Source organism: Anoplopoma fimbria, chromosome 9 (genome assembly GCF_027596085.1).
Source record: "Anoplopoma fimbria isolate UVic2021 breed Golden Eagle Sablefish chromosome 9, Afim_UVic_2022, whole genome shotgun sequence".
NCBI lineage: Eukaryota > Metazoa > Chordata > Actinopteri > Perciformes > Anoplopomatidae > Anoplopoma > Anoplopoma fimbria.
Window position 1 is genome coordinate 26,537,730 of NC_072457.1, and position 16,732 is coordinate 26,554,461.

Genomic DNA, 16,732 nt, shown 5'->3' on the forward strand with positions numbered 1-16,732 from the left:
TTTGTAGGTAATAACTACTAGATAACTAGAAGAAGATGGGAATGATCCTGTGTTTCACAGTCCTTGAAAACATGCTTACTTCTAAAGTAAAATAAAAAACAGTTGAGGTGGAATGCAAACACATTTATTGTGCATTAGTGGTTATAAATAACACAAACAACAGTCAATAAAAGAAAACTAAAGGTGGAAAATGAAATGTCACACTTATGTACATGTACTGCATAATGTATATTCTACAATGTTATTAAGTCAACTGTGGTAAACGCTGGATTAAACATAAGACTTGCTCCATCTCTAGACGTAAGAATCTCTACTGTCTAGGTGTAGGATGTATCTACACATATAAAGTAAGAGAACATGATGAAAACAATTAACACAGTTCAGATCAGCAACAAGTTATGTTGTGGAACTACTACTTGTGGAAATGATAATACTAAATAAACATTAATAAATATCTCTCTTATGAAGGCAAATGAAAAAAGCCCTACTATTTAGAACAGATATCAATAAAAGGGGGCAGTAGAAATACATTACACAGAACCACTGTCAAATTAAGTATGAACAACGATAAAGAAATAAATAAAAATTAAATATGAAGAGCAAAATTGCCTAATACCCCTAATACACATTCGTCAACAATCAACATTCATAAAAAATAAATAAACAGGCATCGCTCTGACTGCCCACACATGTTGTCAGTGAACACACCAGCATACACAGCCATGTACACTAGCCTTCTGTACACAGACCTCCATACACACACACACACACACACACACACACACACACACACACACACACACACACACACACACACACACACACACACACACACACACACACACACACACACACACAGGCAGAGGCAGACTGGAATTTAAGAAATGTAAGTCACACACATTAGTAAACTTCTAAACATTTAAAACCTCCCACAATTCATATTAAATCCCACTCTGACAGAAAGCTATTAAATAATATAAGTAATATTAGAAACCATTAGCTGAGTAGTTCATCATCTCATTTCATTATTAAATGTAAAATAATAATTTGCCAAAGTGTAATGGAATCCACATTATGATTTAAATAAACCAAATGAAACTCTGTTCTATAGGATATAAAACACAATATGGGCTGATGTCTTCTAATAGATGGTGACCTTGTAGTTTGACCTCACATGTCCAATAAAATCATCTCATACAAATGACTTTTCCTGCGGCTTCACCTCCCCTGCCGCCCCCGTGTGTGGGTTGTCCTTCGCTGCTCTGCCGAAAACAGGCAGCGCCCTTGCTCCCGGTGGGGAGGAGCCCACATGGAGCAGGGACCCCCCCACCAGGAGCAGCAAGCTGGCCCCCCAGCCCAGGTACAGCGCCGGCCCCAGCTCTCTCTTGAAAGGCGCAGCAACAGTCGGATCATAGAAGTCCCTGATAACTGCATGGGCGGTCCAACAGATGGGTATCAAGTAGGCCAAGCCAGCCACGACGAAGAGCAGCCCCGCTACCCTGGCCATCCGAGACTTGGAGGCCTGGTTGGCGTCCCCCATGCAGTGAGTACACTTGGCCCCTGTCACCCCGAGCATGAGGGCCAGGAGGCAGAGGAGCAGGGAGAGGACAGTGAGGCCCCGGGCGGCCTGGGCGGATTTGGGCAGGGCCAAGGTGGAGTCATAGCTCTTGCACTGGATCTGGCCTGTGGACTGAGACAGGCAGTTCATCCACAGGCCCTCCCACACCACCTGGGCGATCACCAGCTCCCCACCCACAAAGGCGGACACACGCCACAGAGGAGCGGCGCACACCAACGCCCCAAACACCCAACCCAGCACAGCCAACACCAAGCCCAGCAGCTGAAGACCTGTAGATGCCATGGCCCGCTGGAGAAGCTCCTCTCACGCTCTCAATGGAAGAAAAACAGGAAAATCTCTCTGATATTTCTCTTGTCTTTCTCGCCGGGAAGTTACCGAGCACTCAGTAGATGAAAGTCAAAGCTTGCCGCTGTATATTCTCAGTCATGCAGTAAGAGGTCCAGGGATTGTGAGTTCTTGAGATGAGTCCCCTTCTTCTCCTCAGTGTCCTTTCTTGAGGAACACCTTCTGTTAGGATGACAGAGTTTTTAACAAATTTACTTTAGAGAAGCACATTTTAAATTAACTCATTGAGTCATTTTAGATCTGAGCCAATGCTGCATTACAGTTGGGTTTTTTAACCAGTACAATATAACAGTAAAGTAAAGTTAACACTTGTTCCAGCTGTTTTTTTTTTTTGGTTCAATCAATTCACTCATTTTCTCACGTTGCAGCTAAATAAACTCCACAAAACATACCTTTCAATCACTAATCAAGCCACCAGATGTTCACAGATGGCGTGTCGATGATCCTCTGTGTGTTTCTTGGCTGTATAGTCGCGTGATGTGAGTAGTTGGTGTCTTTCTTCTGTTATGACTGGCCAGCTTGTCTCCTTGGATCTCATACACAGGGGTGTGGGAGGGCAGCAGTGTGTAATACTGCATACTAAACACACACACACGCACACGCACACACACACACACACACACACACACACACACACACACACACACACACACACACACACACACACACACACACACACACACACACAGATAGTTATGCAGAAAATGACAGCACAAGGACACTTTGTTACAGACATTGTGGATTGCTACCATGTAGTTGTTTCTTGCTGTTTGAGTGGCCATTATGGGGCAACATATGGAGCCGAGGTGAAGATGAGAGCTGAGAGGAGCCTGATGCATTTAGGAGACCGGACAAGCACAACATGAAACAACTCCCATGTCAAATTATTCTGGATTGTAACTTCATTTGCTGAAAACATGTATCACTATTTGAGTGCAGTTAGTGAGGACACAGCATGCAGGTCGATCAATCATAAGCTGCTCTGTAGAGCCACTAGATGGCATTAGAGAAACTGCCACCATTCCCACACTGACTTCAACGTCCCCTCCTTTAAAGCCCTTTGCTTAGTATCTGGCGGGCTGAAAATAAGCCGCCTGGTATGATGCCTGGCAGTTGTTAAGCTTTATCAGAGTTTGAAATCAAAGTCCATGCTGAGGAGCCAGACTTGTTCAATACTATGTAAGTCTTCCCTGGCCCCCAAGTGGCAATAATCAGTTAATACAAGTTTAATTCTGTTCTAATTTACTGTCTTTGTCTCATTTATATATTTTCTCAGTGTGCAGCATTTAGGGGCTGCAACTGCATTTCATTGTGCAATCCTTTATGGTGTAATGCTAATGAAAAAGTACCTTGAGCCTTGATTATCAAAACATAAAACAATTAGTCAACTAGATCTCTGGTTTCTCTCTATTAAAAGTCAATGCAAGTGAGTTAGGATGCCTAGTTTCCATGCCATAATGTTTTGATACCCATGTTTTTGAAAGTCATAGTTTCGTTTTCCGGGAAACCACTGTGGTGTGGAGAGAGAGAGAGAGAGAGAGAGAGAGAGAGAGAGGGAGGGAGGGAGGGGAATGAATACTAGCAAACAGAAGTACAGACGTACTGTGATACAGTAAAGGTTAGGAAACACACAAAGTCAGGTTAAACTTTTCTGATACTTTATTTTCTACAACACAATGGGTTTGACCTCAATGCTAGGTGAGTGTCTTTACTTGTATGCAGGCTTTTTGCACTCTGAGCAGACCTTAAAGCTCTCACAAGATCAAATGAAGTGTCTCTCTGTTGTTTTTCTCCACAGACTGCAGCTCTCCAGTTGTCGGGGACTTGAGGATCGTCCTGCTGGGGAAGACTGGATCAGGAAAGAGTGCAACAGGGAACACCATCCTGGGACGAAAAGCTTTCCGCTCAGAGATTTCCCCTTCTTCTGTGACACAGACATGTGGGAAAAAAAGGAGCCACGTTGATAAAAGGACTGTGAGTGTGGTCGACACCCCTGGAGTCTTTGACACGGCGATGAAAGAAGCCCAGCTGAAGAGTGAAATAGAGAAATGTATCGAGCTGTCTGAACCAGGACCCCATATATTCCTGCTAGTGATCAGCCTGAGTGCTCGCTTAACTGAGGAGGAGAAGAATGCCGTCAAGTGGATCAAGTACAACTTTGGTGAGGAAGTCGCCAATTACACTCTGGTGCTCTTCACTAGGGGTGACGAGCTCAAGGAGAAGACAATTGAGGAATATTTAGATCAAGATCATGACCTTAAGGAGTTAATCAGTGGCTATAAAGAAAGGTACACTGTGTTTGACAACACATGCATGATAAATCGCACTCAGGTGGCTGATCTGTTTGAAAAGATAGACAAGATAGTGCACTTAAATGAAAGCCATTATACCAGGAGCATGTACGACGACGCCCAGAGAAAGAAGAGCTCAAAGGAATGGTGGAGCAGATGGGCAGGCTATGCGAACACTGCAAGTAATAATTTGTTTGTGGCAGCAGCAGCAGCAACAGCTGCCCCTGTAGCTGGTGCTGCTATAATGGCAGAGGAAGCAGCAGTCTTTTCCATGAGACCGGTTTTATTCGTCACAGGTGGAGGGATAACTAAAGCAATCGGGCGGTGGATGAAACCTAAAACAGACAGTTGAGTCATGTCAAGCCGTGATCATTTAAGAAAGCTAGTGATGTCATCCATCGATTGCCTTCTTTGGTACATTGACTTCATATTTGACTTTTTTTGTGCAAAACTGTATTTATTCCTTTATTTAATTAATGTACATGCATACAGATTAGTCACAGCTTGCCTGCTTTAAACTGTAAATAAACTTTTTATGACCAATCATCTAATGTTGACACTGCACACTCTTATGATGGATATCATTCTGTGTGGAAAACACTATTGTAATTGTTCTGTTTGAAAAGTAAGAATAAAATATAACAATGTGACGAGAGCTTCAAAAGGTGTCGTTTGATTTTGTATTCCATGGCAAGTCTCAGTTAAGAAAGCAAGCATTCCCATAACAAATTCCAGGGCTCCAGTGAATTATAAGACACAGATCCACTGTGGGTCTAATGTAAAATTGAAAATGTCTTGTGGGATGATGTAAGCTGAAAAACATGCAGTTAGCAACTTCCGGTAACATGACTGCAGTTATCAGCCCTCAATTCAAAGCTCCAGTTGATATAAATATTTCTGTACCAATTTTTGCCCATATAAACTACAGCTAAATTCACATTCTGTATATAATTAAATTATGTATCCAACAGATGGGGAAAATGCATTCTTGAACTGATCAGAAATTAAAATAAAGGCATGTTTACTGCTGCATTTATCGCTCTGCTCACCAAACGCTTGCCAAGAATAAGCAAGAATAAGCATTTTTCCCAAAGTGTCAAACTGTTCCTTTAAGGGCAAAAGAAACAATGTTTTCATAAAATATGTTACGATGCCATATGATAAAACTCATACATCATTACAAGTATGATTAATCCTTTACCAGCTTTGTTTTACGTAAAGGGTCAAAAGGTTTTCTGAACATCGTGGTATTCTCTGCACAATAGAAAGTGGTAAATTATTGTTTTGATGACTCATATGTTCCTTCATGCAAAGGGAACATACTGATCACACTTGATCCTGGTAACCACAGCCACATTCAACATTCTTTAAAGATATTTAAAGAACATAAACAGAACCATAACCTTGTTTAACAAACATCTGGGACATCTGGTTCTACGGGAACACAGGCATCGCATCAGAAAAGTCACTTCCTGTCTTCCACTCCCCACCGCTCATACTGGCACTATTATCAACCTCAGACTCAACTCTTTTTATAGAGACCATTTCTTCAGCAGAAAGTAGTTCCAATGAAAACCTTTAAAAGCACATTGTATTGATTAGACACAGAAACTGAGATGTTGCTGAGAAAAAAAGGCACCCAAAGGTGCTGCATTGGTTTTAATCTGATCTTTTTTCAAAGGTTTTTGCTTAAGAATACAAACATTACATTTGTCATTTTGTGCTGTTCTGTTTATTATTTATCACTTGCACTCCTACCTCACTCCCACTTCCACTGTGTTTATTTGCACTGTAGCTTACCAGTTATATTACTCTTATTGTGTGGTTGGAGGGGTATATACTTCTGGTTTTTTTTATTCTACCTATTTTCCCAATGTTATTCTAATTTAATTTATTTGTCTCATTTATACAATTTCTCAGTGTGCAATGATGACAGGGGAAAACAGCATTTCATTGCACAGTTCTGTATTGTGTAATGCCGATTAGGATGAACCTTGAACCATGATCATACCTGAAAGGCAAATATAAGTAGAAAAATGCCACGTCTCAACTCAAGAGTTTGTGCCAAATTTGAGATTAGGGTGTAACCTGCTTTCCATCTAAGCTATTTCAGTGTTTTAAACCTAATTGTCAACAGCTTTTATGAAAGTTTCAGTTTCACTTCCCAGGAAACTACTTAGGAAGAGAGAGAGACAGAGAAAGAGAGGGAGGGAGGAATAACTAGCACACAGAAGAATAGATGTACTGTACAGTAATCTGAAGGAAACACACAAATAGATTTAGTGGTTCAATGTCAAGTTTTACTTGTCTTTCCTGGTATTTCTTTATCTAAAACAAGAAGGGTTTAAGCTCAATGGAAGGTGAGTGTCTTTACTTGTATGCAGGGTTTTTGCACTCCTTATGTGAGCAGACCTAAAAGCTCTCAGGAGTTCAAATGAAGTGTCTCTCTGTCTTTAGCTTTTAATAAGTTTACATTCAGACTATTTTAATTATGTTTTTGATCCCCTTGTTTTGGAAACTCATAGTTTCGTTTTCCGGGAAACCACTGTGGTGTGGAGAGAGAGAGAGAGAGAGAGAGAGAGAGAGAGAGAGAGAGAGAGAGAGAGAGAGGGAGGGGAGGAATGACTAGCAAACAGAAGTACAGACATACTGTGATCTGGAAATAACGGTTAAGAAATGCACAGACAGAGTTAGTGGTTCAAAGTCAGGTTAAACTTTTCTGATACTTTATTTTCTACAACACGATGGGTTTTTCCTCAATGCTAGGTGAGTGTCTTTACTTGTATGCAGGCTTTTTGCACTCTGAGCAGACCTTAAAGCTCTCACAAGATCAAATGAAGTGTCTCTCTGTTGTTTTTCTCCACAGACTGCAGCTCTCCAGTTGTCAGGGACTTGAGGATCGTCCTGCTGGGGAAGACTGGATCAGGAAAGAGTGCAACAGGGAACACCATCCTGGGACGACATGCTTTCCATTCAGAGATTTCCCCTTCTTCTATGACACTGACATGTGAAAAAGAAAGCGGCCACTTTGATAAAAGGACTGTGAGTGTGGTCGACACCCCTGGAGTCTTTGACACGGCGATGAAAGAAGCCCAGCTGAAGAGTGAAATAGAGAAATGTATCGAGCTGTCTGAACCAGGACCCCATATATTCCTGCTAGTGATCAGCCTGGGTGCTCGCTTTACTGAGGAGGAGAAGAATGCCGTCAAGTGGATCAAGGACAACTTTGGTGAGGAAGTCGCCAATTACACTCTGGTGCTCTTCACTAGGGGTGACGAGCTCAAGGAGAAGACAATTGAGGAATATTTAGATCGAGATCCTGAACTCAAGGAGTTAATCAGTGGCTATAAAGAAAGGTACACTGTGTTTGACAACACATGCATGAGAAATCGCACTCAGGTGGCTGATCTGTTTGAAATGATAGACAAGATAGTGCACTTAAATGGAAGCCATTATACCAGGAGCATGTACGACGACGCCCAGAGAAAGAAGAGCTCAAAGGAATGGTGGAGCAGATGGGCAGGCTATGCGAACACTGCAAGTAATAATTTGTTTGTGGCAGCCGCAGTCACAGCAGCGATTAACTTCCCTGTAGTTGGTGCCTCTGCAGCAGCAGCTGCATCCATGAGACCAATTTTAATGATCACTGGTGCAGGTATTTCTAAAGCCATCGGGTGGTGGATGAAACCTGAAACAAAAGATAACTGAGTTGTTTTTGCAAAACTTAATTGTATTTCTTTGCTATCGTACATGCATGCATCATAGTCACAGCTTGCCTGCTTTAAACGATACATGAACCTTTTATGCCCAACCTTTTTAAATGTTCATGCTTTACACTCTGATCCTGAATGTCATTTTGTGCAGAAAACACTATTGTAATTGTTAATTATTGTTTGCTTTGTAAGAATAAAATAAAACAATATGACAACAACTTCTAAAGGTGTCTTTGTTTTTGTACCAAATATTTTATTACATGAAGATTTCAGTTGTGAAAGCACGAATTCCCACAAAAGATTCCAGAGCTCCAAACTGTTCCTTGTTTGGCATTAAGAGCAAACACATTCAAAATGCTCGACGTGTGAAAATACTTTTCACACCTGAAAAGTTACCTTTCGTCCACTCTCCACCACTCACACTATATAAATATAAATAAATGGGAAAATATGTTGTTAGCTAATTTATCTGATCAGATTTGACTTGAGATTGTTCCTTTTGCGATTGTAATTGTTGACCAAATGTATATCAAAGTTTTGCATTTCATTCTAATACTAAATTTTACAATGACATTAAGCTGAACCATAATCTTTGAACTTTGAGATATTCAGTTGCAGTGCATTTCATGTATTAATTGTAAATGCTTGTCAAATCCAGTAACCACTCCGGACATGAAAGGCATTCATTGATTTATTGTGTAGAGGGAATGTGTAACCTGTCACAAAATGTTAATGTTTCGCTTCATTTCGGCTTTTATATAAATGGAATTACAGTTTTTAATTTATTTTTTTCACCTTAAAATCAAATTTAAGTCTTTGATAACACGACCGAAATCTGTCCTCTGCTGGACAAAGAAGTAAGCCTGAGGGGGTTGTTTCATTTAGATAAAAAGCCACAAAGAGAGGAGGTTGCCTTTCTCGGGTTAAAATCTTTATATGATGGAGGCTAATCTGAATTATTTTACATATGTAATGAAAAAACACAACTTAACTTGTAAAAAAAATAGCAAAAAAGATGGACAGTTTGGAACTATTTGAAAACTGTTAATCTAAGTTACCTAATGCATTTTATTAATGTATTTTTCTTTCTTGTTAGGTATTACCATTAAGCCTTAAGACTCAATCTACCAGACCCACAAAATGTCTCAAGCAAGCTAACCTCTGAATAGCACATTTCAAGTAACACAAAGGCCTTATACTAAGATCAGCTAATACGTCTGTGCTAGTTTTGTTTTTTAAAGAAATGTAATGCAGCTTCATCCCCACATTTTAAAGCTAAAGTACCCTTACTTTGATCAATATGTGGTTGACTCAGACCGGCCTACAGCTCATCATTCTAAGGCGTTTTTGGTCATTGTGTTGTAGATGTTATGTGCTGGTGGCTGACAGGAATGTGCTGTCAGTATAGTGACGGGTTTGCTGTGTTAACAATGCTTCCTCGCTGGAATGTGATCAGCCAGCGGACGTTTACCATTGTCCCTCGTTTCCTTTAGGGAAGTGAGCTAGTAATGTTGCTAATAATAAAGCAAGGCAAACAGCCCGTCACAGTTTAAATAAGGAACATTAGCACATGTGCATGGATATTCTATTTGGAGCAATTATCACAAGTTACGGAAGTATAAACTGTGAAAAATAATGTATTTATATAGAACAATTTCTCAATACATTCTAACAGTATTTATTAGGAGTTTCATAAATAAGAGAGTATCCGTTCAAGTATAAATCATGATGTGGGTTTCATGTTTGAGCTCCAAACAGTAAATGAGTGAAAAGAAAACCAAAAGAAAACTCATTTCATACCGTTTGTTTACTGTCAGCATTAAATTCACATACTTGTAATATTCCTGGTAGCAGAATGCAGAAAAGGGCCATAACAACATCATTCACTGGTAAGCGCAAAACAGTAAATAGTAATGTGTGTAATACTTTCACTGTATATTCAGGGTCACATACTGCAGATGTCCTTGTCACTCGCCCTTCGCGTTGTTATACTGGAACATTTGCTTTGGCTTTGCATCTTATGTCCTTCCACAAGCAAAAGGCAGCAAAACCACATAACACTCCCAGGACGAGCACAGGAGCTCCGAGAGCCAGAGCCACCGTGGCGTCGGCTCCCACGGCTATAATCGCCCCGGCAACCACCAACAAAGCAGCAGCCGCCGAGGCCACACGTATATTCTTTCTTTTCACCTTTTTCACCTTTTCTCTCTCCTTCACTATCTTCTCCCTCTCTGCATCCCACATTTTCTTCTCCTCCTCTTGCTTCTCTTCCTCCTCTTGCTTCTTGCGCTCCTCCTCCTCCCTCAGCTTCCTCTGGGCTTTCTCATACAGCTCGTTGGTGTAGTGTTTCCCCCCGTTGTCCTGTATCATTTCCTTGATCATGGTGATCAGCTCCTTGACCTGCACTTGGTCCTCTGCGTCGTTGTTGTTGAAGGCGTGGTACCTGCGTCCAAATGTAATAGAGAGTCTGCGCAGCTCCTTGCACTCCTTCAGAGCATTGTCAGCTTTGGCCTGATCTTTGCACGTAAACAGCATGATAGTGTACATGGAGGCATCGTCTCCGAAGTTCTCCTGGATCCACTTCACAGCGTTCCTCTCCTCCTCAGTGAACCGCACCCCGAGCCTGATCACCAGCAGGAAGGCGTGAGGGCCAGGCACCGACATCTTCACGCACTCCTCTATTCTGGTTTTTAATTCTTCCTCTGTGATGCCTGTGTCGAACAGACCCGGAGTGTCGATCACCTGGACCGCCGTGCCGTCCACTTCCCCGCTCTGTGTCTCGCAGTGTTTGGTCACAGACACAGGGCTCGGGTCCTCTTTGAAGGCCGCTCTACCGAGGATGGTGTTTCCTGATGCGCTCTTACCCGATCCAGTCTTGCCCACCAGGACGATCCTCAACCCTCCAGACAAATCCAGAGCTGTAACAGCAGAAGCACAATGAATGCTGAGCACAAGGAAAAGTCAATCCTTTCTTCATTTTCCTTTTTTTGGCACGGTAGTCTGCAGTGAGTGTTTTTACTTATGGCCACCACTTGCTGAAATTGTGAAAGAACTGTTTGAATGGTGTATCTCCCTCTAACTTGCTTTATCTTTTCAGCTGATTTCTTTAAAAGGCAATCTGTTGAGTTTTTGACCTCAAGTAGTGACATAAAGCAATGTTTCTGAGCAATATTTGCATGTGGAAGTACAACTGATCGACAGTTGGTGGCAGTAATGTGCAAGAAGTAAAGTATTAGTGCAAACAAAGGCAAAAAGGATGCTCATGCAGGCAAACATGGATGTAAACATAAAAGTAGTAAGAGGCAACGTATTAAACAGGCAGCAAATAAGGTTGACTGAAATTGTCATGGAGGTAAAACTTTCACCTGGAAAAGATATTTATATCTCTGTGACATCATCCCAATGAGAGGTCTATGAGTCGAGTGTGGCCACATGGGCGGGGCCAGCAGGCGGAACACTAAAGTCCATGCGCTTGGCTTATTGATTTACATTCAAATGACTGGCCGCCATCATTTAGTTTGGTAATTCAGATCTTAAGACACATGTATGATGTAAACATTGCATAATCAAAAATATTTATAAATGACAATTAAAAACGCTACTCTATTGTGCAAAATGTCCCAAGTTAATCAAGGACTAATAAGTAATTAAGTCTGCAGTTATCGATGTAAGAAACTTAAAGACAGTTTCTAATGAAAATTTTTGCTTTTTCAGATAAGCCGTCAAAACAGAGAAGCTCCTAGTAACACTAATACTAGAGAAGAATGAACACCAGACAAAGGGATGTTTTACAACCTGGCAACCCCAAATGTGTTTCTGATCAAAAAGGATCAATATTCCTTATATTTACATTAGTCAAGCAATTAATGAAGGTCTACGTAAAGAGTTCCTTGTCAGAAGGTGGTATACAGATATAAAGAGACAATGAATGGGCATACCGTCAAAGTTATTCAGACCACACCCATCCGACCGAGGTAGAGTTTTCTGTTTCTTTTCTCGCAGTGGTATTGCTGTGATATGAAATAATAATACCATAGAGACACAAAAGAAAACACACTATTAGTCAATGACATCATTATCAAGGTCTACGTTTTTACGATTTCCCTCTCATGTCCTTTCCAGTGTCACAGTGTCACAGTAAGTGTTACATCCTAAAGTAACCAAAAGATCACTGCTGTTTTTTTTTTTTTAACACAAGTCAGATAGATTGTCTTACCTTCAGCCATAACTTCAGATTTATTTTTTCCAGTTCCCTCGCGGCCAAATGCCTTGTTCCAGGCCTGAGTTTTGAACTTAGACGAGCTCTGTGGCTTGACTTCAGACATTAGTATTCTGGGAAACTTCTGGAGGTCTGGCATTTGCTCAGGGGGCTTCCTATTTCCTTGTATTGTCTTTAGTTTGCATCTGAAAATGTGCATCCCCAAAGAGGCTGTCCACAGCTCTGTGAATAGGTCTGTTTAAGGACATGGGCGTGTTGTGTGTTGTGTGTTAGAAAGTCCCTCAACAACACGGGAACAGCATTTAAGCTCTTTAACTGATAAACATTGTCTTACTATAAACACATTATGAGGCAACAAGAGAGCCTCTGGAGAAAATAATCACATCTGAACCCGAAATATCTTTAATATATCAGTACAGTTGCAACACACATATCAAAACCAATGGATAACCTTTTGAAATAGGTCTGCCAATCTGCGAACACTAATACAGATGTGTATTTTTCTGTCTTGAATCCAGATGATGCTGATATGGTAAGTGATTGGTGTCCAGAGTGAGTCCGTAGAGATACAAAATGAAATCAGAGATGAAAGCCAGGAGAAGGAAACTTAACTTCAGACTTTGTTGTTTTCAACTCACACAATCCCACATAGAGCGTGTTTCACAACAGGATCCTCAGTAAAAAACAATAACTTGTTTCAGCCATGTTTTATGCCACTTCCTTTCCCTTTTTCTCACAGATACCTCAACTCCATAAATATATTTATAGTGCATTTAAAGCTCAAGTGCTCCACTCTCTCTTATCTGAATACTCATCCTGTCTTCCTTCTTTCTTCGCTCTCCCTCCTCCTCCTCCTCCTCCTCCCTCTTTTCCCTCTCCTCCTCAAGTTTCTCCTGGACTCTCTGGTACATCCGTCCTGGGCTGTCGATGACAACAATATTCTTGTCACCATCGATGATCTCTTCTCTGTGACAGCCTTTTGTCCCAGACACGGGTGACATTTCTTTTTTTAAGGGCATTTACAATCCCCAGGATGGTGTTTCTGGGAGCACTCTTTCCTGATCCAGTTTTTCTAACCAGATTGAGCCTCAGGTCTTTCAACATCTTTGTAACAGGGTTCTCTGTCAAAAACAAAGTAATGAAAAAGAAGAAAACTAAATCTATAAAAGTAAGTAAATATTTTTAGAAAATGACAAAATAAATCCTGTCATAAGTTGTTTGGTTATATAATTAAAACAGTCAAAGCACTCTTCTCCCATTAAAACAGATATTTTCAACGCATCTGACAAGTGTTTCCTCAGCTGTGTGATATGTTGGCAGGTGGGAAGACACTTTTATAGCACAATAATCAGATAACACCAAACTGTCTAAAATCAATGATGCTGAACTGTTTTAAGTTCCAGGTTTCCCTCTAAGCATCACCTAAAATTCAGTGTCTACATTTTGTTTCATTTCATTGGCAAATAATACTTCTAGAGCATTATGGCATAAACCCACTAAGGTTACTGTTAGAGAGGAGGGGGCCAAAAACTGGTGACGTGTGTGTGTGCTTGTTTGTGTGCTTCTTCCATCATTATCATTTCAATTCTCCATCACTTGCGTGACCAGCCACCTGCCTCCCTTCATCTTTATCTCGGTGGCATGATATCGCCCCAGCTGCTGTGAACTAGTGACTGATTGGACTGCTGACAAACACTGCTCTTCGCACACTAGGTGTAGACATGCTCATTTAGCATATAACAATATACTGCATGAGTCTCAGTGGGCAGCATCAACATCAATTCCAGACCAAGCCCAAGGCCCCAACACAATGAGGAAAAGCCCTTAAAAACCCCTTAGAACATCAGTGAAAAGGAAATATTAGAGACACATAGTTCACATTTATAAATACTGGACAGAGAGCTGTCACAGTTAATACAAATACAACATCCATTTATCTTCCCCCTGAGCTCGCAGAATGTGGAGAACAAAACGTAAAGCTATGCTAGCTATTGTAGATCTTTCCTGTGAAGGACAAGGCCGAGTAGAGAAGCAGCATCACGTTTTAGTAGTTCACCTAGAAAGAAGCCTGTTATCCTGCGTGTGTGCATGTAGCTGTATGTGTGTGTGATGGAAACAGACAAACAGAACAACAAGAACATGATGAGAATCCTCCCACGTGCAGTCAGAGGCTGGAGAGTTTGGCTCAGTGTGTGTGTGTGTGTGTGTGTGTGTTTGTGTGTGTGTGTGTGGCAGTGTGTTTGTGTGTGTGTTTGTGCGTACATGCAGTGATTGCTATAACAATGAAGAAGGCTTCAAGTGTCACTGCACGTGCAAAAAAACGTTGGGGCCACACAGGAGTGAAATTGTTCAGACTGCAGACGCAGAAAACATAGACGGAAGAAATATAATCAATATGTCAAAGAAACATAACATTAAATGATTATATTATATAATTCAAACAAACAAGCAATAATAATAATAATGATAAAAAATAAAGAGTGAACTGATTTTTAACAGATGTGACTTCATCCTGCTCTTAATTTACAGACGTTATACCTTCAATAAACACATCTGTCATCTTCAATCTCAAAGTCTTTACTGTAGTAAAGTTAAAAGGAAAAATGATTTTGTAATTGTGAAAGCTTGCCAGCGTTATATTAGATCAAAATGAAAGTCTGATTGTACATTGTTTCTTACATTACAGGACTAACATTGCAATTTAAAGAACAATGCCCTTACTTTATCTAATGTCTTCTACATGGATTATTAACTGGTGACTTTTGGCCTTGGTAGCTTCAGCCTCAGTCTTTTTGCACAATACTATACATACAGCCATCAAGGTCTATTCAGGACCACTTTTAGAGTTTTCTTGTTATGAATCAAAAATCTGCCATTTTCAACCAGTTGCTGTAAGGTAAGCATAATAAGCGTGCATATCAACCATCAAAATTCAGAATCTTTTGCCTGTTTTTTGTTTTTGTTTTGACTCTTCCAAAGGTTTTTTTTAGGGGAGTTTTTCCTGTGCCGATGTGAGGGTTCCGGGACAGAGGATATCACATGTGTACAGATTGTAAAGCCCTCTGAGGCAAATTTGTAATTTGTGATTTGGGCTATACAAAATAAATTAATTAATAGATTTAACAGGCACAGCAACAGTAACTTATAGTTACCTATCTTAGGGGCTTAGAGAACAGTCAACTGTCATTTCTGTTAATTGTAACTTAATGGCTTTTGACCAGTTATATCATAAATTATAATACACACTGATGAATGCTAGCTGGAAATATGTTTTCTTGGAGGAGATGATGAGTGAGCAGCAGGTATCCAACTTTCACTGTTCATCCCTTGAATTGCATAGAAGAAAATGTCACAGGTCTTCAGGTGATTTATTCTTAGTCCAGTGAATATGAGATTTTATTGGATTTTAGCCTGAATTCTTCCTAAATGTGTTCTTAGGAACGGTTCTTTTTACTCAGAAACTAGGTTTTGTCCGAGGTCCTTAAACGTCTCTGAGCCTCGGCCTCACTTCAGTTCAGTCACATGCACATCACACATCTATATAATGGCAGCCACTTAGAGCTCTGTGAGTAAACACTCAACTCTCACATTTCTTTTGTTCAGAATAACACACGGGATCTCGCAAGTGACGTGGTGTGTTTATCACGTTTAATGCCTTAAGAAGAGGTGTCACTTTGATCACCATTTTTAGGTGACAGCGTGGGCGTGTGACGTTACCAATACATTTATCATTGCACTGAGTACTTTTATGTGCTTTTTACAAATGCTGCTGGTGGGGATCATGTGAGGTTTACAGAAGGTGTAAAGCCCTAGTGGTCTGAATAAAAACTCAAAGCGGTGGCCATGGAAACGCTCTACTGTACCTCCAGCAAGAGAAGCAAACAACCTTCACAAAGTGCAGCACACACAGAAAAAAAAAACATCCATCTTATTTACTTCTACTGCAAGGTGTCTTTGTGATTAACACCGAGCTATTAAACTGTATATGGTGACCACAAACATTATATGATGCAACTTTGTAACTGTTATTCATTCATTTCATATAGTTTGAGGTGCATCCTAGTTGTCATGTCTTGGTGCTACAAAGCTTCACTTTATAACACTTCTCCCTCATGACTTTGCCCTTTACAGAGGCTTAACAAAATCAAGATGGAGCTGAAAGTCCACATGAGCTGAAAGTCCACTTGTTTGCAGACATTAAACGCCCACTGAGTTACAGAACTAACTGAGAGGTCATTTATAGAGTAGTTAAGGATCGGAAGGTAACTTCTGGTTCAGAACTGGAAACCTCGGCTGTAATCTGATTGCTCAGGATGTGTGGGATTCGAGCTGTGGACTTCTGGCTATCCTGACTGCAGGTTAACACGCAAACACATTCACAAACACATACACATTTGCACACAGGAAGATAAAAAGAAGAGTGGGCGAGAGAAGGAGTTGCTAATCTAATTTCAATAAAGGTTATGCAATAGTCATGGCTACAATAATAATCAAGTCAAATCTGACACACAATGTCACAAACACACACACACAGATAGATAGATAGATAGATAGATAGATAGATAGATAGATAGATAGATAGATA

The 16,732-nt window shown here is 40.6% G+C and overlaps 3 protein-coding genes across 3 annotated transcripts; 1 reads left to right on the forward strand and 2 right to left on the reverse strand.

Moving 5' to 3' along the window:
- Nucleotides 1–1,192: 1,192 nt before the first annotated feature.
- Nucleotides 1,193–1,861, reverse strand: LOC129095673 (claudin-9-like). Its single transcript, XM_054604210.1, has one exon. The coding sequence runs from the start codon at nt 1,859–1,861 to the stop codon at nt 1,193–1,195; it is 669 nt and encodes a 222-aa protein (XP_054460185.1).
- A 1,644-nt stretch (nt 1,862–3,505) lies between these two features.
- Nucleotides 3,506–8,146, forward strand: LOC129095764 (uncharacterized). The gene is made up of 3 exons (XM_054604321.1): nt 3,506–3,622; nt 3,723–4,562; nt 7,082–8,146. Exons 1-3 carry the CDS (start codon nt 3,601–3,603, stop codon nt 7,921–7,923), a joined length of 1,704 nt encoding a protein of 567 aa, XP_054460296.1. The 5' UTR covers nt 3,506–3,600; the 3' UTR covers nt 7,924–8,146.
- Nucleotides 8,147–9,546: 1,400 nt separating this feature from the next.
- On the reverse strand, nt 9,547–12,268 carry LOC129096166 (GTPase IMAP family member 4-like). Its single transcript, XM_054604852.1, has 3 exons — nt 12,145–12,268; nt 11,867–11,938; nt 9,547–10,846 (listed from the first exon to the last, which is right to left on the reverse strand). Exons 1-3 carry the CDS (start codon nt 12,251–12,253, stop codon nt 9,915–9,917), a joined length of 1,113 nt encoding a protein of 370 aa, XP_054460827.1. The 5' UTR covers nt 12,254–12,268; the 3' UTR covers nt 9,547–9,914.
- Between the last annotated feature and the right edge of the window lie 4,464 nt (nt 12,269–16,732).